The following is a 23,200-nucleotide window of genomic DNA, read 5'->3' on the forward strand; positions in this document are numbered from 1 at the left end:
GGATAATGACAGTACTTTATTTAACTCAGTCTCTTTGGCTGTTCAGGGAACCTCGCAATACTTAGTGGGTGCGCCTTCATCTCTTAATGTTCCACTGGTAAATATTGTTTACTTCTGAAGAACATGAAAAACAGGAAACCGAGATGGCCTTGCAAATTACCCCCTACAAAGAAAAAGCATCTAACCAAGAGAAAATGGGTTGTAAAGACTTCCCAACACCTTTGCATCTCTTCGCCCATTGCTCGGCATTGAAGAAATTAACTGGCAAGCTGTTTTGCCATTCTGCCTCTGTCTTCATGAAGAAGCTTTGACAGGAAAGGGGGAAGAACAGAGATACAGAGTGATTTGCCCAAGGCTGCACAGCACATTCCTCTGAAATGATGCTGTGTGGCTTATTTGCCCTTTTGCCTACCCTGAGCTATATTTCCTTTCAGAATAGAGTTGCCTCATAGGAACCTAGGTTGTCATGACTAATAAACCCAGTAGGCTGCGAGAACGCCCCAAATTGTCTGTCTGTCCCACAGCCTCCTCCCAGGGCATATTAAAATAAATGAAATTGTCTTTAAAACCACATCAGATAAAACATGCCCTACCAACTTCCAGCCGCTAATCCAAGGTCACAGGTTACCTTTCTTAGATGACGGATACCCCAAGTAGGCAATGGCTGTGCACACTGGGAATAGACTCCTTGCCAGCCTCTGCCTCTTTAAATGGCATTGTTTTCTGTGATAATCATTAATTGAAGTTGGTAATAATAATGGCCAAGAAATAGATACAGACTTGAAATTGTCTTATGGCGAACTCAGCTGTATTTATATCTATAAAAATATGATACAGTGCAACAAACAGGAAAAGACAGCAACTAACTATATGGTTTATGAACCCACCAGTTTAACTTTGACCCTCTTTGGTGGTAAATCAGCGTTTGTAAATCATTATGCCCTAAATAAAAGCAGGTTGCAGTAAAACCAAACAAAGGCCAAAGCACAGTGTAGGCAACTACTAATTATGTCATGGATGTAACATACTGACTTGTCTCCTAGTTTTAATTTTCAAAAGAGTAATATTTGATACAAATGTTTCACACAGGAACTAAAATGTATACTTCCCATTTGAAAAAACAAAAACAGGCTATCATGGTTCTCTGCCTCACTTTTAAATTTCAAGCAAAGACTCTTAAGGTTGTCCCGCTGGTTGGTTAGAGATGGATCGGGCTTTGTCTGGATTGTAAATGTTTATTTTAAATGTGTTGTTTATATGCAAAATGTATGCAGTGCCAAAGCAAGCCCAAAGCATTCTGAGTCAAAACAAATGTATGTCAGGGCTCAGTTAAGAGGGTTTACTGATCTTGCAAAGGACCTGGGTTCAGTTCCCAGCACCCCTCCCCTACCCCCCCCCATGGTGGTTCATAACTACCTAGAACTCCAGTTCCGGGGGATCTAGCACTCTCTTCTAGCTTCTGCAGGCTCCAGCACACACACCAGACACATGAACTCAGCAGCCTGTGAGCCTGTGTGTGAAGGCAGACTGGGAGGGGCTGAAAGATGGGCACATCGTACGATGTGAATATCTTGGTGAACAGTGGAATGTACTTGTCTGAAGATGGAATGTGTCTCATTGAATTTCAGCAGAGCTGGAAGCAATCCTTTAGCATTTACATCAATAGATTTTGTGAAGGAGCAGTTTATCGCCGATTTTGCACAAATTGGCATGTATACAATGATAAGGAATGGACTTTTGATTAGTTTAGTGATTGTGTTAAAATTCAGTATCGCTGTACCTAACTCCTGTACCTCAGTCTAACAGCGTGGAGGCAGGGACCCTACCACTGCCTGTAAGCCTAACTCTCAGGTCTTGCATCTTAGTGGCTCCCTGTGTTTTCCCATCCTGCCTGTCACTCTAGCAGTCCTATGGAAACTATGCCACCCTTAGGAATTCTGCTTTATTCCAACTTGGATCCACCCCACACATAAACACACGGACACAATTCTCTGTAGCTGGGGAAATCTTACTTTATTAAAGGCCAACCCCAGAGAATCTGGATGGCATCAGCTCTGAGGTGTCATCCTATGGGGGTACTTTTGTCGTCTTCTCTTGGCCCAAACATCTTGGAAAATCTCTCCCTCAGAGCTTCACATCTTTTGGTTCATGCCCTTTCTCAGACTTGGGAAACAGAATCCTTGCCAGTGTACTGTCTTTGGGGAGAACAAGTTGCTTTGTGTTTCAGACCACCCCCCTAAGAACCCAAACCTGTTTCTGTATTCTCACATCTCCCTAGCTGTCTGAAGCAGCCAGGGTAGCAATAGATGTGCCCCCACGTCCATGCTGTTGATTCCTTAGGGGCTGATCCCCAGCAGGGACATAACTGGAACCATCCAGCTCTGGCACTGGGGTCTTAGCAGGAGGGTCAGAGGTTAGGTCCTTGCTTCAGGCATCCCTGGGCTTTAAGGGCAGCCTGGTCCCATCAACAAGAGATTGCCTTTCTGCCTAGCAATGAGAATGACATTTAAAATTCAATATCAGGAAAGATATTGACGAGATTAAGGGCCTGGAGGAATTGATTTATGAGGAAAGACCCAAGGAATTAAATATGTATAGCCTGGTGTAATAGGATATTAGCTCTGAATACAATTTCATTTCTAAGATCCAGCAATCGCGTTATCAGTCATCTGAATGAGGAGTTCTCTCTCCAGGAGATGTCTCTCCCCTGGGGGTCACCCTGCCAAAGGCAGAGAAAGGGAGGTGCCAGGATTGATACAAGGGCCACCAACTTGGTTCCCCTCAACCTGATGTAAATTGAAGTACATTTTCATCTCCAGGTGGGAGCAGATGACATTTCCAACCGAATAAATCTTTGGTAGACTTATCGCCTCTTGCGAAGAGAAAATCCCAGCTGTTTCTGTTGCTCCCTGTTTTGCAGGTGCCCTGTAGTAAATGCTGATCTTTCCCCTGAGCCTTGCATTTCCCTCCTTTGTCAGGAACACCACTCCCATGCTGTGTTGAGGGTACAGCCTGGCTCTCAGGTTGTGAGCACTTGATTTCTCCATTTTATCCTTTCCTCCCTGTTGGAGATGGACTCAGGATTTCCGGGCATAGAGTACAAGAGGCACAGATAAACCAGACTCCTTAGCAGGGCCCAAAATTAATGTTCTTCCACAGGCTCAGTGTCGGTGAGACCCTGAGCAGAATGAAGAGGTGGGGAGTGTGTGGAGGGCCCCAGAAGGTGTGTCTGAGTGAAATATCACGCTATAAGGATAGATTTAAGGAGCATGTGCTCACATCTCAGAGCCTCAAGCAGGTCAACAAGCTGACCACATATACAGTTGTGTTGCAGGCTAAAATAATTGAGGAAATCAGATTAGCGATGAGGCAGGTAGACACAGCAAGGCTGGATGCTCACAGCCTTTGCCAAGGAGCCCAGCCTTTCAAAGTGGGCTGCTCACACCCACCATGGCCTTGGGTAGAATATTCCTTTAGGAAACACCCAGCCTCGTTTCCTTAGCTGTTCTACTGGCCTTCAAGGCCGGTCCCGCTGACTGGAGCATCCGACTGATAGCAAATTTATGAAGGCAGAATAATTGTGTTAACGTGGAGTCAGAACTGAATCGTGTTGAGTTTCAATTCATGGTATTCCATGGGTTCAAAGATTTGAATGGCTTGGTTCTAGGGAAACAAGTGTCTCAAAGGAGAACCCCTGAGCCTGCTTTATTGACCTGGAATCTGATCGCCCGAAAGCTTCTGGATTCCTCTGTAAAGCACGCTGGTCATATTCATTATTTGAGTATATTGTGTTGTTCTGTGTTAGTTACTGTGTTTATATTAACATCTTCGTGTGCCAGCATTTGGAAGACAGGGTCCCTGAGGTTTTGTTGTTGTTTTCTGTATTCTCCATGTTATCTAGTCTGGTAGGAAGGCCAGGTTGATTGAAGAAACAAATATTAACTGAATACTTTCAGACTGACTGTATGTAGAGCTAAGCCATTGCGATAGCCGGAAGCAAAGACAAGAGGGAGGGGGAGGGCCACAGGGAGAGTGAGTCACTATCACTAGAGCTCCAGCCTGTGTCAGGAGGTCGCCAATTTAAATAAACCTAAATTTAGAAAGGACCTTTGCTCCTGCTGGTCATGGAGGGCACAAAATCAGCTTTGTATTTCAAGGTCTTCTCCATTTTGTGAGGTCAACCACTTCTATCCCCCAGGTGCGCTCTGTAGGCTACCAGAGAGTCCTGAGTTCCTACCAGGTCACCATTTCCAGTGTGACGGTGTTGGTCTACTTCTTACAAACCCCATCTACCCTAGCGTCTCTGACTTCCATGGGATCTAGCCTTATATCCTCTGCTAACGTTATTTTGGTAGCAAAATTGCAAGATTTAGGAAACAAAAACACAAGAAAGGCTTTGTAGTTTTTTTTTTTTTTTAAAAAAAAAAAGCTCTGCCCACCATACCACTCATATAAGTGTCCACGGTAACATCTCCCTCAGGCTTGCTTCTAGAGGCAATGATGAATGCCCAAGTTCACGTCATTGCTAGGAGGATTGTAAGTTTGGCGTGTTCTGATTTCCATTTAAGATTGATGGTGCACCTTGGATTCCAAGGTAGAAATTGCAGTTTGAGGAAAGAAAATGGTGCAAATAGTAGATCTCTCCCAGACAGTGAGACCTCAGGTACCTGACGTCCATGGGCCTGTGATTCTTCCCTCTGTTAAGAATTAAAAAGAAAAGAAAAAAGGGGGAAATGTGACCTCACTTATTCCAGGGCTCCACCTAACATTTGCAGTGCTTTTGAATTCGTTAGAAAGGAAGAGCCATTACACCCCACAGCCTCCATCTCCAAAGAGCATTACAAATGATCTCATTAAATCCGCCGCCCAGAAATATCGAGGCATGTCAGGTGCGGCGTTTATTTACCTGCTTGTTGTCCGCTCGAGTGTTTCCACTTGATTGGCATATGGATAATTGTCTAATTGGAACACACTCAGTTGTAACCACCCAAGAATGTAATCGTGCATCTGTTTAATGCCATACTCTCAAATGTTAAATTAGAATTATGCTGCAGTCAGCCGGTCCAACCGGGAGACACTTCTGATTAAGTTCTAGCTGCCTGTGAACGTCTGTAATTGAGGCACGTTGGTATTTAAAAATTCAAACTAGAAAGAATAGTACATAGTCTCATAAATTTCAATGGAAAGGACCAGAAAAGCTGGCTACAATTGTCTAGTTGTAAACTAGAGTTTTTATAGGGTGCCTAGTCAAATGAAGGATAGCAGTTTGGGTCATCACTGTTTTTGAATACATAAATATTAGATTCTCGAGTTTATACTTTGTAGACCAAAGAAAACATTAATTTTATAGAATGCAAAAAAAAAACTAAGGGTATTGGTTTTATTTTTCCCTCAAATGGAAGTTTCTTTGGGGGAGAGAGCTGGACATGGGGAATAAATAACATAATTATAAATCCATTGATTGGAATTATTTAACCTTTGAGGAAATATCCTTCAGATTAAGGATAGCTAGAACTGACAGAGTAATGAATCAAATATGTCAGGTGGAGCCATAATTTTCCTCTGAGGTTTTTTTTTTTATGTCTGTTTGCCTAGAAGAATAAATTATCCTGTGTGAGAGAGAGCATGGGGTAGTTTTTGCTGCTTCTTTGTGGAACCACAGTTTAACTGCATTGGAGTAGGAAGATGAGAGCGAGCATTCGTTCATCCTTCCATGCATTTGCTCCTTTACTAACGACTGTATACCGGCTGAGCTAAAGCATTGCCTTTAGCATGGCTGAAGTTATCTGGTTGAGGACATGGATAGAAAGGGAGACACAGTGGCGAGTGCTTCGGAAACAGAGAAGGAAGACCAACTAAAGCTGTTTCAGAGCTTGAAAGATGTCTCCATGAAGAACCCAAGGTGTGCTGGAGTCTTATGTCAACCTGACACAAGTTGGAGCTATCTGAAGGGGGAGAAGGTGCCTCCATAAGACCCAGCCGATACTGCCGGGTGGTGGTGGCACACGCCTTTAATCCCAGCACTCGGGAGGCAGAGGCAGGTGGATCTCTGTGAGTTCGAGACCAGCCTGGTCTACAGAGCTAGTTCCAGGACAAGCTCCAAAGCCACAGAGAAACCCTGTCTCGAAAAAACCAAAAAAAAAAAAAAAATGAATGAATAAATAAATAAATAAATAAAGATCCAGCCGATAGGCATTCTCTTCATTAGTGATTGATGGGGGAGAGGGGAGGGCCCAGCCCATTGTAGGTGGTGTTATCCCTGGACTAGTGGTTCTTGGTTCTATAAGAAAGCAGGCTGAGCAAACCACATGAAGCAAGCCAGAAAGCAGCACCCCTCCGTGACCTCTGCATCAGCTCCTGCCTCCAGATTCCTGCCCTGTTTGAATTCCTGTCCTGACTTCCCTTCTGATGAAAAATGATATGGAATCGTAAGCCAAATAAGCCCTTTCCTCCCCAAGTTGCTTTTCTGTCATAGAGAAACCTTAACCAAGACATAAGGCTATTGTGTGCAATTGTGATGATTTTCTTGGACAGGGATTCAGGCGCCAAGGAATTTGCAGTATCCTTAAGTCAGGGCCCCCTTATTTCTTGTGGAGTGCAGAACAGATATCAGAGGGACAGACAGCATCCAGAGAGTAGCTGGTGGTGTCATTGAGAGCAAGGCTAGGGTAAGTAACAGAACAGGCAGGGTTGTAAGGAAGATATCTGGGTAGTTGGCAGGTAGGCAGATATGTGTTAACAGGCACAGTTTGCAACATACCTAGTTAAGAGGCTTATTAATACTGAAAAAAAAAAAACGTAAGAGCCCAACAGACCAGCTTTGTAAAATGTCAGCATACTTAAGCCATGGGCACAACTAGGGTCACCGCAGAGAGCATGTGGGGAGAAGCAAAGAAAGTGCTTCAAAAGCTGACAGCAGCAGAACAATTGAAGTGGAGCGCTAGAGACTGGAATCCCACTGCAGCCAGTGAGGACTTAATGAGCACTGATGAGCACTGAAGGTAAAGGTGCTTCTATCCCTGGCCATTCATTAGCGCTACCTACGGAGGCTTAGGAAAGTCATGGTGCCTGGTTCCCACCTTCGGCCTTTGGAGTTACCTGGGCTTCTGTGGGTCCCAGAAAGCTGTATTTTTAATACTCTTCAGGTGATATTGGTATGTGGGAGGGATGTAGGACACTTGTCTTTGAGTGTTCTTTTAGGAAATGTAAATAAAACCCAGGACTTGCAAACATCTGATGAGCTGCTCAGAGTCACAGGGGAATAGAAAATGGGCATTTTTAAAAATGAAGGGCTGTATCCTGAGTGACTGGGATTGGCTTGACTGGAACAGGGAGTGAATAAAGAAAAGATAAACACAGGGGCACACAAAAGAGCTGGGATCACGTGGTTTAGGCTCTCAGGTAGAGAAGCTGCAGCACTCCAGAGAGCTCAGTGTCTTTATTGTATTGGATAGGGGTGGGGGTACCACGTAGAGCCGAACAGGAGGCGTGGTCACCACATACAGCTGGACAGGAGGCGGGGTCACTGCATAGAGCTGAACAGGGGTCAAGGGGCTACTGCATAGAGCTGGACAGGAGGCGGGGTCACTGCATAGAGCTGAACAGGAGGTGGGGTTACCACATAGAGCTAGACAGGAGGCGGGGTCACTGCATAGAGCTGAACAGGAGGTGGGATTACCACATACAGCTGGACAGGAGGCGGGGTCACTGCATAGAGCTGAACAGGGGTTAAGGGGCTAATGCATAGAGCTGGACAGGAAGCGGGGTCACTGCATAGAGCTGAACAGGAGGTGGGGTTACCACATAGAGCTAGACAGGAGGCGGGGTCACTGCATAGAGCTGAACAGGAGGTGGGGTTACCACATACAGCTGGACAGGAGGCGGGGTCACTGCATAGAGCTGAACAGGGGTTAAGGGGCTAATGCATAGAGCTGGACAGGAGGCGGGGTCACTGCATAGAGCTGAACAGGAGGTGGGGTTACCACATAGAGCTAGACAGGAGGTGGAGTCACTGCATAGAGCTGAACAGGGGTTAAGGGGCTATTGCATAGAGCTGGACAGGAGGCGGGGTCACTGCATAGAGCTGAACAGGGGTTAAGGGGCTACTGCATAGAGCTGGACAGGAGGCAGGGTTACCCCATAGAGCTGGGCAGGAGGAGGGGTTATTATATACAACTGAACACAGAGGCAGGCTTATCTAATCTCCCAAGGAGAGACCTGTAGGGGGAGCAGGCTTCAGGCTGTAATCATCCAGGGGAGAAAGCTACAATGGACATCTTCTGCATACACTATCAGCATCCAAACAAGGAACCATGGAGGTTTTGCCATCCCTCTGAGCCTCAGGTGGGGAAGGCTTTAGCGTTCCCATGGTTCTGAGGCATTGGGGTCCTTGGCACGGCCATGCCCATGTCAAACCATACACAGCCACTCAGGATTTTACTTGCTTGCTACAATGAAAATGCTTAGCTCCTCTTACTGGCAAAAATAAGAAGCCTAAGTTTTTCTTCTGTATGTGGGGAGGGTAAGTGTTTCCTCATCGTAATCCTGTGGGTCAACTTCCACATCTACCTTGTAGGCATGCCCTTGGTCTAGAGCTCAGGTGACCAGATGAGTATCTGAGCTGGCATGTCCCACTGTGATCTTGTGCAGCCTGGGAGAACTCAAGGTGCTGACTCTTCATTGGTAGGGCAGATTGGATAAGTTGGGTCCATGTACCCCATAGATGCAGAACAAACTATTAACATGGGTGGATCCAAAAACTGTAAATCACATTGAAAATAGAATAAACAATAAGAAATACGGCAGTATCCCAGAAAAATACACACAAACAACAGCAATGCATATGTTATCAGAAAAAAATAAGTTCAAATAAAAGTCCAAACATTATAAGCATTAAAGTGATTTTCTACACACGAGCAGAAAAGGGTATGGGGCTGAAAGCAAGAATTTTGTTTAAAAGTACAATTTCATGGAAGAACGAGGTCATATGGAGGCTTTAATGGGAAGTAAGGTCAGGAGAAAGGTGTGGGTGTGTGTTTGTGTGTGCAGATGAGATGGAAGGTTCTACTAGCTATGTGTGTGTGTGTCTGTGTGTGTGTGTGCGCGTGCGTGTGTGTGTGTGCAGATGAGATGAAGGTTCTACTAGCTGTGTGTGTATATGTGTGCAGATGATGTGGAAGGTTCTACTAGCTCTGTGTGTGTGTGTGTGTGTGTGTGTGTGTGTACAGATGAGATGGAAGGTTTTACTAGCTGTGTATGTGTGTGTACACAGATGAGATGAAGGTTCTACTAGGTGTGTGTGTATATATGTGCATGTGTGTGTGTGAACATGCAGATGGAATGGAAAGTTCTACCATGCTTCTCATTTATTCAGTGTTGATAATAACAGTTCAGAGTTATATTGAAGTCTTTTCCCCAATCTTAAATCCATTTGATTTTTTTCCCCTAAATTACTAAAACAGTGAGTGGCCATTACAGATACAACAGAAAATTAACAAACAAGACTAACAGGTCATAGACTAGCTCCTGTGGAGACCACGTCCACATCCTCCCCCTGGGAATGGGGCCAAATTAATGGCCATCCAAGTAACCTGGCCTGTATTGCTATGTGGTGCGTTATTCTGTACTCCTCCATATGGAGGTTTGTGCAGCTTCACAATTCAGGGCTGTGCACATGGATGGCCACTGTAAGCGGAGACTGGGCTTGTGTTTCCCAGCCGCCCCACCTGAACAATCATGCAGGAACTATATTAATTACAGTATTGTTTGGCTGGTGGCTCAGGCATATTTCTAGCTAGCTCTTACATCTTAAATTAACCCATTTCTATTGATCTGTGTATGGCACGAGGCTGTGGCTTACCAGTAAGGTTCTGGTGTCTTTCTCCTTTATCAGTTACATGGTGTCTCCTTGTAAATGCCTTCTCTCTCTCTCTCTCTCTCTCTCTCTCTCTCTCTTTCTCTCTCATTTCTGTTCCAATTCCCAACTAGCTTTACTCTGCTAACCATTGGCTAAAACAGCTTTTTATTCATCAGCCAATAAAAGCAACACATGTACAGAAGGACCTCCCACATCAGACCACCATGGGTAAAACAAACCCTCTACTGCTGGGCAGTGAGCAGAAATATACTACTTTCCTTTTGAAGACAGTTTCCCATTCATTTTGCTCACTTGAATTAAAAATTGGATTTGAAATATTTTTAAAATACATGTGTGTGTATGCATGTTCATTCATTATTTAGGCATGAGTGTAGGTGTGTAGATGGGCACAGCACACATGGAAATTAGAGGAAATCTTTGGTGTCAGTCTTTGCCTTCCACCTTGAGATGGAAGTCTCTTGTTGTGCCAGTGTGTGCACCAGGCCAGGAGGCTCTCGGTCTCCTTGAGGTTTGTCTATCTCCACCTGCCATGTCACTGTAGGAGCGCTGGAATTCTAAACACAAACCTCTGGACACAGGTTTTTATGGTCCCTGGCGATATCCACTCATGTATGGGAAGTGTCCCTTGACTAGATTTCCAGGTTTTTGGTAAGTAGAATCATCTTCAGCACCTGAGTCAGGACACCAGGCAACCTTGGGCTGTGCTCTGGTCAGTGATGATTGAACAGGCGCAGAACCCACTGTTTCTGCCATCTGTTAGGTGCTTCTCCCTGTGCCACAGGACCCCAGGGGTCCCCAGATTCCTGTCCTCTAGGTTGTTGATACACAGTTCAGGCTCATGAATTGTCAAGGGGAGCCACAATAGCAGAATAGGGGGAACTGGGTTGTGAGAGAAATCACCGTTCAGAGAGAAACCCAGGGAGATTTTTAAATCTGTACACAGTTATAAAATAAAGAGTTGTATTATCAAGGCCAGAAGAAGGAATGGTGTGGAGAGGGTGCATGGGGGCCTCGTTGTTTTTGTTCAGTTTGTTTTGGTTTAGTTTTTGTGAGCACTTCCCCCACCCAGCTTCACTAAACCGGGTGGTATTAAAGACTCAGTGAAATCCTTCTTAGTGATGGACTTAAGCATGAAAAATCCAGCAAGCGGGTTCCCCTGGACTCTGTCTGTGGCCTGCTGCTGAAGTCAACCCCTCTGCGACAGGAACACACTACTCCTTCACTTCCCTCGAGAGGCCTTAGCTATCTACCACAGCAGGAGAATACGCTCTTCTGTGTTTCCAAACTGGTCCTTTGTTGTCAAGAGGCTTTGAATAGACATCACTGTTTCCAGGGCCAGATTTGCAGCCCTTGAACGCATTTTCTAGCCGTATGCACATTAACCTCAAAGCGTCTGTGCAGGGCGGTCCTGGGCTTTGGGTCGATGAGGTAAGCCTCCAGATGAGTTACAATTGATAGGGCAAGGAAAGCTCAAGGCTTACAAAGTCCCCACAGTGGCCCTGCTGGAAAATAGCGGTGTAGGCCGTAGCTTAGTGTTTTGACAGCTTATATCAGCAGTTTTCTCAGCTGATGTATGGATTGCAGTTGGGCTTCCGTCCTGCTGATCCAATAAAACATCTCCGTCATAGCAGAAAAAGCAGAAAGGGCTTTTGTGGCCCCTGCCACTTGGGGAAATAGCTGTAGGGTGTTGCCATGAAGCTAGCTTGACTTCAATATGGAAATCAAGAGAGGGTAGACTGTGTTTTAATTTTTAGCTTCTTTTAAAAAAAGATTTTGTGTGTGTGTGTGTGTGTGTGTGTGTGTGTGTGTGTGTACAAACACTCATGGAAATCAGAAAAGAACATTGGATTCCCTGGGACTGCAATGACTGTAATCTACTGCCCTGTGGGTTCTAGAGACCAAACCTAGATCTTAATTTCTGAGCCATCTCTCCAGCCCCTCATTTACTATATGTCAGTTTGTTTTATGGACGTGATTTTATGATTTTTTTTACAAATACTCGCTAGCCAGAGGAATATAATGTTGTCTTTACAAATATTAAATATCAGTATCATAGATAGCCTGCATGTATGTCCAAAACTGCAGGACTCCTTTCAATTGTGGGGAAACCTAAAGTTATCTGGTGTCTGGATGAAGCTTTTATGCTTATAAAGCAAACAAACAAAGCTCATGCTGTTTGGAGGACATTTTGACCCCCTTCCCTTTACCTGGCCTTTGCCCACTCCCACTTCCCCTTACCCCAGCTCTCTGTTGATTCCACAGCAGTTGCTGGCCATCCAGGAGGAGCTGAATAACAAGAAGTCCGAGCTGGAGCAGGCGAAGGAGGAGCAGTCTCACACACAAGCCTTGCTAAAAGTGCTCCAGGAACAAGTGAGTGAGCCAACTCCTCCCCTGCTCTCCCAGTCAGTCCAGACACTGCAAACACAGGCTGTCACCCATGCAGACAGGGCTCAAGGGAACCTGCAGGAGACCAATCCAGTCCTGCCCTCTGGGATTCATAATGCCATTCTCAACCACTCTGTCCTCACCCCCCATCCCCTCTGATGATCCAAGCCCACCCAAGTTATGTTATTGTTTCCTCCAGAAGACAGATGGTTTTGATACCATGTTAAACTACCGGCAGTGAAGTCATGTTTCAAAGGAAGCTGCTTGTTTCTCTCCAGTCTAAGAGCTAGGAAAATGAATTGAGCATAATCCATGATGTTCCTACAGACATGGGAATAAGCAGGGGCTGATGCAGAGAGACATTAAAAATGTATCTTTCCTGTGTCGGGCCCCTTATCTGATCCTAGTAAGCCACAGAATTTTCATTTGCAGTCTGGCTTCCTTCTGGCTCTGATAGGGAAGAGGAACCTGACGTTGATCAGTGCATGGGGAAGCCTAGTCTTACAGTAGCGTAAGAGGGGTCCGCAGAGTGAAAGCCAAGCCCCACTGTCCCTGCTGAAAAAACCTGCGTACCCTGGGAAGCCTTTCCAGTTTCTGTCCTTGGTTTTCAGGCAACAAGTAATGAATGTTAATAAGACATGTCAAGAAACACAAATAGCAAGCCCAGCCTTCTTTAACCAAAATATAGATTGTTTTAAAATTGTTCCTCAAGTATACTTATAAGAACTTTATTTATACCATTTAAATACCTTCAAAGGAGAGGCTTTGGGTTGGCAGTGGTGGCACACGCCTTTAATCCCAGCACAAGGAAGCAGGCGGATCTCTGAATTCAAGGCCAGTTTGGTCTGTAGAGTGAGTTCTAGGGCAGAGAAACTCTGTCTTGAAACACAAAACAAAAAACAAAACAAAATAAAAGAAGAAAGAAAGATTTTAGTCAACTGTCACTCAGTGACTTCACAGTGGACTGGGAATTTAAAAACTATTTCATTTTCACTGAAAGAGGAAGCATTTTGTGAGGGAAGGTGATTTTTAGGTAGTTCATAAACATTCATAGGTCTGGAGGAAAAGCCTTTCTGAAATACAGCTGCTATCAATGCAGGCTGCATCTGCAAGGGTCAGGGTCTGTTAGTTGGAGCTGAGAACTTTGGCTAATGAAGTCCACAGTGGCCTCCTTCCTAGGATGTGTAATGGCACTGTCACCCTCCCCGTGACATTAAAGCAAAGTTTATATTTAATCTGGACCTCACAGACAGAGCTCTGTGATTGTGCTGGTCTCTGTAGGGGTTTTCTGGGTTTTTGTTTGTTTGTTTTTGTCGTTCTGGGGTGGGGTGGGGGCTTGTTTTGTGTTTTAGATAACATTTGCTGGGATGCTTGTTCCATTTTTCTAGATGACTCAAATCCTACCCTCTGATTTAAGGGCTAAACCCACTCATCAAAAGAGATGGGTTGTACGGAATGTATGAAGGAAGGCTCGCTGGGGTATGCAGGGTACATCCCAGCCACTGGTGGTGCATCACACTCTGCTCTCCAGAGAGAGAGAGAGAGAGAGAGAGAGAGACAGACTGTGAAAAGAACTCAGAACAACCAGAACTACTAAAGACCTATAAAGTATGACTGAGAAAAAAGGGGCGTTTCCCATCTGCAGTGGAAATGTGAAATGAATGGCACCAAGAGTACCTGAGCCCAGGGAGGCTGCACACGCACACATTACCTGACAGAGGAAGATGAGCAGACGGGGCACTGAAAAGGAAGAAGGGGAATCCCATAGTAAGGAATTTTAAGCCAATAGAGGATAGTGTTTACAGACTCTCCTCGTACACGCTGATAGAACGTTCCTGTCACTGTGGCCTGTGCCTTTCCGTATTCCTGTATGTCCTGCATTACACCATGCCCTTGTATTGTCAAGCATACAACCATTGACGATGGAGCCCCAAGAAAGAGGGAACACGATTTTGTTGTGGCTAATTGGGCTAACATTAAAGTGACAGTCAACCGAACAGCCTTAGATCCATAATCGGCTGCTTCCCCCTCAAAACCTAGGTTGCCAAGCCTTTAACAAGACCTCTCTGGGCGTGGCTTTCTCATGAAAGTGAAGACATCCTGAAAGCCCAGTGATCCTTTCTCTTTAATATGAACAAATGACCATTCCGTAAACAATGTTCTGAATCAAGCACGGAGGTATAAATGATTTTATTTTCCCACAAATATTTTCTATTGGGCAGAAAGAAAGGTGCTGGTTTTGTTGCCTGAGCATCACAAACTGGGAAGAAAGGTGACCCAGAGACCAGGCCAGCTCCCTTGTCCTTTGTCCTCAGTCACCACAGGTCTAGTCCCAGTCAGGATAGGATAGATTCTAAAGGTTTCCTGAAATCTCCAATAACCGGTTACTCTTGAGCAGGTCGGGGATGCTGCTGCAAAAAATCTCATTTGCAAACGAATTTTAATTCTAAAATTTCCCTGACCAGAGATGTCTTCCTAGTCCTGCTCTTGAACGACTCAGACTGTCCCTGACCAGAGATGTCTTCCTAGTCCTGCTCTTGAACGACTCAGACTGCTATGCCGCGTCAGTCATGCCTGCCCTGCCCTCCAGACATCCACAGCAGACTGCAGTGCGTTCTGTGGCTGGAAGCCCATCATTCCCCAGCGATCGTTAGCAGAACATCCATTAGCTGGTGGCAACTTGCAAATACTGCAGGGTTTAAATTAATGGCAATCCCACCAGGAAATGAAACCATTTAGTATTCTGAAGAACCAGTTTTCTATATCTTATGTCTATAGAACTGCTTTCTAATCTTGCTTAAGAAATAATGACCAAGATCCCTTTTCTTTTTTCTTCCTTTTTTTTTTTTGCCAACCCTCAAGCTTTATAAAATATTGGTCACAAACTGGCTTCAGTAAGACTCACTGTAATTATCTTTTCCATCTGTTTGCCCTCAGAAGTTTTATAAAATGCAGCCTCAGATGTATGCGCGTTAACAGGATGATGTATGCTTAGTGACTATGCTTGCTTATTCTCTTCTCTTGTTTTTTTTCTTAACCGTTGCAGCTAAAAGGTACCAAGGACTTGGTGGAGACGAACGGCCACAGCCACGAGGATGCGAATGTAGGTACCGCAACCTGGTGTTTGCACTTCATCCTGGTGTTGGTTGAATCCCTGGGGCATGGCTCTCTATTTATAACGTGAGGGAAATCAGGAGCCCTGCCTCTCAGGAGCTCAAGATTGCTCAACAGATTTCTAATATAAGCTTTGGTAATAAGATGTGATAGACACTCACCATTATTATTACCTTTGGTTCCCCAAAGGTTCAGCTTAAACCTCCATCAGAAATTCTAATTGCAGTGAGTTTTCTCTGGACCTTTGCTTTGCCAAAGCAACATGTGTCAGGAGAGCAAACGGGACAAGACTCAGCATGCTGAGCTGTATTCTGCTTTTGTCACTATGACATTTGCTTGTCAATGAAGACATCTGGCAAGTGATTGACGTGTTAAAGAGGTCTCCGCACACCTCTTTATGCCCAGCATACCCGTGAAAAGTACACCCATCTGTGGTTTCTGCTCCACCCAGCAGCACACTGCATCTGGACGATGCTGCTAGATCCTGGTTGGCCCCCTTCCTTCTCTTACTGTTCTTACATCTTCTCATCTTCTCGAGACTCCCGAAAGTTGTACCTCAGGTGGAGTAATGCCCCTTGCTGAGAACTGCCCCTCTGCGTGCTTTGGTGTCTTTCTTCTCACCACCCTTTCTGATCTCTGTTTTGTATTTGATTAGCTTCCTCAGAGGAAATGCCTACTAAGCAGTCCTTTTCACAGAACACCAAATCAGACATGGTAATGAATGCCTGATTAAGCCAGAGCTAGAAGAAATTATATATTTCATGTTCACTCTTGTTTTAATTATATGCAGCACAAAGCCTAATAATCATAGTGCCCAGATCTCCCTCGCTGTAATTACTTACTATTCCTACCGGGTAGCTTTTAAACGTAGGGTGCTTGACGGAGCGCTCCCCGTGTTGATGGGGAATGGGCAGGGACTCAGGGACCCTCAGGCATGCTGTCTGCTCTCAGGGAACTTACACTCAGGCCAAGGAACGCAGGAGCACAGGCTGTAATCCATTCAAAAGAGTGAGGCAGCTCAGGTGAGATACAGTTCAAAACCCAGGCTTCTGCTGCTTACTCTGCTCATCTTGATAAGTTATGTGACCTTCGTAAGCTCCTTGCCTTCACTGGGAGAAAGGAGAGCTAAACTCTCCTTAAAACCCCATCATGGGCCTGGAGAGATGGTCCAGTGGGTAAGAGTGCTCCCAAGCAAGTCGTTCAAATCGCCACCACCCAGATAAATGAAAACAAAACATGGCATGCCACATGTGCCTACGATACCAGGATTGGAGGACAAAGAGGAGTCCACTCCAAGACTCAAGTCTTGTCTCTGAGTTAGGCTTTAGTGTCACCACCCAGCTTATGATAAGCTTGTCACTTAGTCACTGCTTTTGCATTGTATTGAGCACCAACAGACTGGCCAGCACCTGGCCTGGCATGTTAAAATGGATATGCCCTTAAAAGAGACACACCTGTGCCCATATCAGCCGCTCTGTTAGTATGTGCCCAGGGTAATTTAAAATTACTTCAACGCCAAACAGGTCAGCTTCAAAGCCTAGCTGTCTGAGAGAATTGGCACAGTTTAGCCCACACTTGCCAGTTTTCCATAGTATCAATGTATTTGGATCTGGGTATGCTGGTGGCAGATAGGCAAGGCCAGTCTTTCATATGTACCCAACTTTTAACGCTGGCCTTAATTCCAGCGTCTTTATCTACCTCATTTCTTCCAGACCCCACTTTCTTTCCTGCCAATCAAAGCTGCAAATTTTCCCTTGATTTCCATCCTCAAGCTCTCTCAGATCCCCAGGCCTGCCGTGTTCCTCGCCTGGTCCCTGGCAGTTATGTGTAAGAGATATCAAAATCTTAAAGAAAGGGATCTGTTCTCATGTTGTATCTTCTCGGTGACCCCTCCACATCTGTATGCCCGTTATCCTAACATGCATGTCTGTGTCTGGACCGTGAGTGGGAGAGGTGTAGGAGCCCTGAGGAGGTATGACACACAGTGGCAGCAGAAGCCTGCAGCACGCGGAGCGACTTGGTCTGTGTGGTTCCCACGCACACTTTCCCTCTGATCCCCTTCTCTGTTCCAGAGGAGCTGCCACCCACAGGCCTCTGTTTACACAGTGCGGCTCCCTCCCATGTGGAGGTGAAAGAAATCATTGGCCATCTGTGGAGAGGTTTAACGGGCGATGTTGAAGGTTACTGCTGTCAAGCACAACACCGTTCCCACCCGACGATAAAACAAAACACAAAAGAAAAAGGACTGCTCTGTTTTTCATGCTGTCTCCTTAAGAAAGTAAATCCTCAGCGCTGTCTTTAAACCTGTCAGAGCCAAGATGTTAGGAGAGGGTGGAAGAGATACGGCACAAGGAGCCGTCTTCAGGGTTAGCACAGTGGCAGAAAGCCATCGTTAACCGTCGGGTTTTAATTGTGTGTATGAGGAAGGTCCTATGAGTGTCCAGCCCATTTTCTAGTTTCAGGGTGTCTTGATTTGGGTAAAAACCCAATAAGCACGTATATACTGTGTCCCTAAGCAATTAAGAATAAACAACTCCCTTGGGAAAATGGGGTCATAGTCTCAAGGGAAAGAACAGCTCGGGTTGAATTCCATTCTTTTCATAGTGGCCTGGCCTCTGGGGACCTGGGTCTTAATCTGGGGAGAGAATAGAGATGGAGAAGGACTTTTCACCTACCCTGCCCTTTCATGCTGAGAGCTCTGTGACGTTCCAGTGAGGTCTGACCCTAGCAGGACACTGTGACTCCTGACTCCTCTCTAGTTTCCCGGCAGCTGCTTTCTGGCCATTCTTTGCTGCCCTCGGCCCGTCGAGCCCCTAAGTTTGTGTTCCCATACACCCTGCCATCCTACTCTTAGTAAACCACAGATGTTCTTAGGAGGAGGAAGCAAAGTGTAGGGCAAGCAGCAGATCCAGGTGCTAAGCTGTTTCGACCCTGGCTGGCTCTGCCACTGATTGCTCGAGTGCCACCGAGTGGTCCCCTGAGCCTGTTTTCTTGCCTCTGAAATGAAATTAATATCTTGCCTACCTTGTAGGACTATTGTGGTTTCCTGGCCAATACTGACGTGGTCATTATGTGTTAGGTATCAGTAGAGCTCAAGCTTCCTGTGGCATGTGTGCTGTGTTAGGCTGTGGAGTATGTGAAATGAAGATATACACACTCGCTTGCATGCACGTGTACACATGCGTGCGCGCGCGCGCGCACACACACACACACACACACACACACACACACAGAGCAAGAGAGCATTGACTCCCCGTTCATGTGCCTGTACCTGGCCCTTCAAAACTTGTTTGTATCATTGTACTCTCTCAGGCCTGTGTCTTCAGGCCAATACTCCTGTGGCAATGGTGGGACTCGGGTCACTCTGGAGGTAGGACCTTTATTGGAAGGACCTTCCCCATAGAAAGAGGGAGGACCCAGCAATATCTGATAAATCCTACACAGCTTTAAAACCCTAGAGAAGCGCAAATGGAGCAGAACTAAGTGCTGTGACTCCCCTTCAGGGAGAGGTGGACCCGGATCCTTAAGTGCCTAAGCCACCTCGCTCTGTAGATGCTGAAATGGAGATAGTAGATGGATTCATCACAGACCGCCATTACCTGTGGTATGCATCTGACCCTGTTCATAGGCCAGACACTCCCTCTCAGACCCGGCTTCTCCTTCCACCATTCTTCTGATGATCTTACGTCGCTTCCTGTCTGTCCATTCACCAGAAACCCTTGTCCAGTGGCTCCACACTTCCTGTGAGCAGGTGACTGTGGGGCTTGCTGTTTTCTAGAACACCCACAGTCCTCCCCAAACACACATGTGTCATCCCAATGTCCTTGAGACTGGTGATAGAAGGGACTCTGTTGGCACACCACCTCTCCAAGCCAGCATAGTGCAGACCTCCTAGAGAGGACTGGACAGGTGATGTGGGAGTGTCATATATCAATCTGTTGATTTCATTGGTTAAGTAATAAACTGCTTGGCCTCATAGCTTAGAACATAGGTGGGTGGAGTAAACAGAACAGAATGCTGGGAGGAAGAGGAAGTGAGGTAAAACGCCTCAGACAGAGACGCCATCCTCTCCTCTCCTGGGCAGACGCACACGATAAAGCAAGCCGCCAGGTCAGACATGCTGAATCATTCCCGGTCTTAAGACCGGAGCTACACAGCTTATTAGAGATGGGTTGATCAGGATATGAGAATTAGCCTAGAAAAGGCTAAATAGAAATGGGCCAAGCAGTGTTTAAAAGAATACAGTGTCCGTGTAGTTATTTCAGGGCATAAGCTAGCCAGGCGGCCGGGGTGATGGGGACGCAGCCCCGCCACTCTTACTACTACAGACAGGGTGCTGATGTTGAGGGTGGGAAGCGCCAACTCTCAGCAGCTGTTCTGTTCTATGAAGAACAGTTTTCTACCCAGGCACGTCACTGCCCATTGTCGGTTGCTTTCCACAGCTGGAGCCTGAAGCTGGAGCTGACAGTAGGTCACTGATGGCCCACCAGGAAGGACTGCTTCTTTTTGGCTCAGTATGTTACTTGAGAGACATGGTTCTCTATAGAGGCTTACTTTTACTACTTAGAATCTTAGGTGTCAATAGTGATATTCGTAACCCTTAGTTTCTGCCAGTCTTGAGGCCAGTGAGGGAGAGATGTAGACTCTCACCTTGCCCTTCTGAGCTGCACACTGGATCTGGAATACACAGCCAGATTTGGACATGTTTAGTGATGTCGGCAGGCTGAGTAAGGAGAGCTGAAAGTCCCTCTTCCCTTTGGCCAGGGTAGAGAAGGCAGGAAAGGTAATAAATTTCACACTGTGGGAAGTGGTCATTCATGCCTGTAGATACTTGCCTGCGTGTGGAAAGCCACGAGGAAAGCCCCAGCCTCTCTGAAGACAGAGAGGTCATCCTTCCTGTTGTAAAGGCAAATGTGGCAAGTGTTTGAGGAGTGAGACCCTTTAGAGGAAGATGGATAACTTTTATGGTCTGTACACAAACATCAATAAAACATGGAGACCACTGTCTTAAAGGGTTGTTTACTTCTTGGAGAACCCTTGGAAATGCCCATAACCATAAGGGAAAAGATGATCCCCTGCGATACTAGCGGTCACAGTGTGTTTCCACTTTGCGTATTTTCTCCGTTGGCACTCCATCCAGGTATATTCATTTTAACAGGATCTAAAGCACACTGTGCTGTCAATTTTTTTATAGCCTGGATTTTTTTTCACGAATCATAGGCATTTCCCCCATATTATTAAATATGTTTTCTTGATGTGATTTTTAGTGATGATCTAATATTCCGTCCTCCTGATGTATTCTATTTCATCGGCTCTGCTGTGGGACTTGGTTTTTGCTGTCTTCGATAGTATGCAGTTAATGTCCTAGAACAATGTATTTGTTAATTCAACCATCATCTAAGCACTTTACAAATGGAAACTTGGGTGCTGGGTTGGTATTTAGGGCTAAAAGGAGAACCACTGATTCTCTAAAAAAGATTAAAGATCACCCTTTTCTTGGCAAGTGATTAAGTAAACAGCTCCAAGTACTATCTGGGTATTATCTCATAGAGGCCGTGCTGTGCTCCTCAACAGGAGAGGAAAAGAGTTTTGAAGGGAGAATATTTGCACTTTGAAGAGAAAGGCAATCACATATACTTCATAAATAATTCAAAAGAACAATACTTAGATATGCTATTTGGAGTTGTGTGCTGCAGGCTGGCCGCCTTCGTGGCCTGAAAGTGCAGAGCCCATGCTCTGTGTGGACTGCAGACCAAGGCTAATGGAATTGAGCCGCCACCCCAGCAGGCCTGTCCACTCTGTCCACAGTGTAAGTGAAGCAAGGCAGAATGACTCATGCAAAGAACGGCGCGTTCTAACTCAAGTAGAAAGTCAAGCCGTCACTCATGATGATGGTCCCTGTAGGCTCTAAAGCGTCAACAGGAGGTGCATATGCATCCTGCATAGCCGTGACTCGAAGGCGGGTGTTATGTTTCACAGCCGCACAAACCAAGGAGACTCAGTCACAGCATTCTTCCCTCCCATGCATTCTTGCCACAGCCTGACTTCCTCAGTAAAACCGAATGGAGCATAGGAAGCATTTGTAAGCAGGTCCAGGAGCCAAAAGGTGGACCAAAGCAGAGGATGGCTTTGGAGTCTCACGGAGACCATAGGGAGCTGCCGGAATCAGTGTCTGAAACCAGTGAGGAGCAAGGTACGGCAGCAGGCTAGACCACTTTCTTTAGCTCCGGATGTTACTCAGGAGTCAACGACGCTTTCTGGCTGTCTGCATTATTACTTAGAATAGTACATGCTCTTTAGTGTGCTCCATCACTCAGTTTCTGCTAACCCCTTAAGACCAGGAAATGGAAGGTAAGGAACGCGGCCACCATGATGGATTGTTCAACAAACTCCCATCCTTGACATTCGTCTTCATGTGGACTTCCTGCTGAGCACAGCCTGATTTTCCTCAGACGCCCGATTATCGGCTATTTCTCTCTGTTCAGCTCTGACCTCATCCATTATGTTTCGAAATGACTCACAGGATTAGGACATTCCATTCAGGAAAGGTGTAGGCAGGTAATAAAGAAAACCAGTAGGTACTGTAGTGGGAAGAATGAAAAGGGAAACGTGGCAAAGGCCATAAAGACCTCTCAGAAATTGCTTCCTGCTCACTGCTTTCTGCCATCCAGCAGCTCTTCTGAATCTACCCTGGCCAGCAGCAGAGCAACAGCGGCTGCCATATCGTGGCACCCGGCCAACTCCAGCTGTGAGATCTGTCTCCACCACAAAGGTGCGATTGTGGCTACATCACCATCCAGACTTCATGGGAAGTTAGACCAAAGAAAAAGCTGTTAAATGCAAGGCAAGAGGTTCAGTCCCCCAGACAGAATCACCGCTGGGCTTCACAGAAGACACTAGAGAACTACAGCTTGGAAGGATATTCCTAAATATTTCTAAATTGCCCACCACGGAAAGAAGCGTGTCCCAAGCCTCCTTCCAGCCTTCTCTGCTCAGCCTTGGACTCCCCTCCCGAAGCCCTCCCCAAGGCCTGTCTGGGATGTGAGTTTGCGGCCACTACTTCATCCACCCTCTGTCCCGGACATCCTGGGAGACCGGAAGAGCTTAGCGCCAGATGGAGTGTTTTCATCAAATCTTCAAGAAGGTTGTAAACCTCAAGCTGATGGTTCTTAAGCTTCAGAACCTTAAGAAAGCACGTCTTGTGAATCCCCTGCAGGCCCCGGGTAGGGCCAGCCAAAGCTTCGGAGGGAAGGTTGTCCAAAGAAAGAGACAGCAACATGCTTTGTTACATTTTAAAGTGATGTCCATGGTGTGTCCAGAGGGGTCTTGGCCTGTCACCCTCTCTGAACAACCTCCTCCTGTGAATATAGGAAGAGTCTCCTGACCAGCCTCTTTGCCCAGGTACATGATGGACCATCTCTTAAACCCCACAGTAATCTCTTAAAGCATTTCACCAACCACGGAATGCTCCATCGATTTTTTTTCAAATTTCTATTCTGTCTTATCTTGTCCCCCACCCCATCTTCCCAATCCTCCATGCCTTGACCCTCCCTGTCCCTGAAATTGCCCTTGCGGTGAGGGCCATGGCCTGATAGCTCAGCGTCACGTCATTTCTCTTATGTCAGCATCTCTGGAGGATTACAGAGTGGCTTTTTCTGTCTGGACCATTTCCAGACTGGTCCATGTATGCTGATGAGCCACTTACATTTATGAGGCTCACAGAATCTAATCTGCACAGGCAATTCCTCGCCACGCCAGCTTTCGGAATGAAGACTTGAAACTATGAAGAAGGTCTGTGAGTGCAGCCTTAAAACCTGATGTCCA

At 46.0% G+C, this 23,200-nt stretch overlaps 1 protein-coding gene across 7 annotated transcripts in view; it reads left to right on the forward strand.

Annotated features, from left to right (window-relative positions):
* The window catches only part of Enox1 (ecto-NOX disulfide-thiol exchanger 1), a 563,193-nt gene that overhangs the window by 498,425 nt on the left and 41,568 nt on the right, over positions 1–23,200 (forward strand). For all 7 annotated transcript variants that reach the window (XM_041675367.1, XM_041675356.1, XM_041675382.1 and 4 more), the window contains 2 exons: positions 12,140–12,247; positions 15,309–15,365. In XM_041675367.1, coding sequence (XP_041531301.1) covers positions 12,140–12,247; positions 15,309–15,365 — 165 coding nt within the window. The remainder of the gene's footprint in view (positions 1–12,139; positions 12,248–15,308; positions 15,366–23,200) is intronic.

Source organism: Microtus oregoni, unplaced genomic scaffold (assembly GCF_018167655.1).
Source record: "Microtus oregoni isolate MIOR12 unplaced genomic scaffold, Mior012 000001F_ref0000356, whole genome shotgun sequence".
Classification (NCBI taxonomy): domain Eukaryota; kingdom Metazoa; phylum Chordata; class Mammalia; order Rodentia; family Cricetidae; genus Microtus; species Microtus oregoni.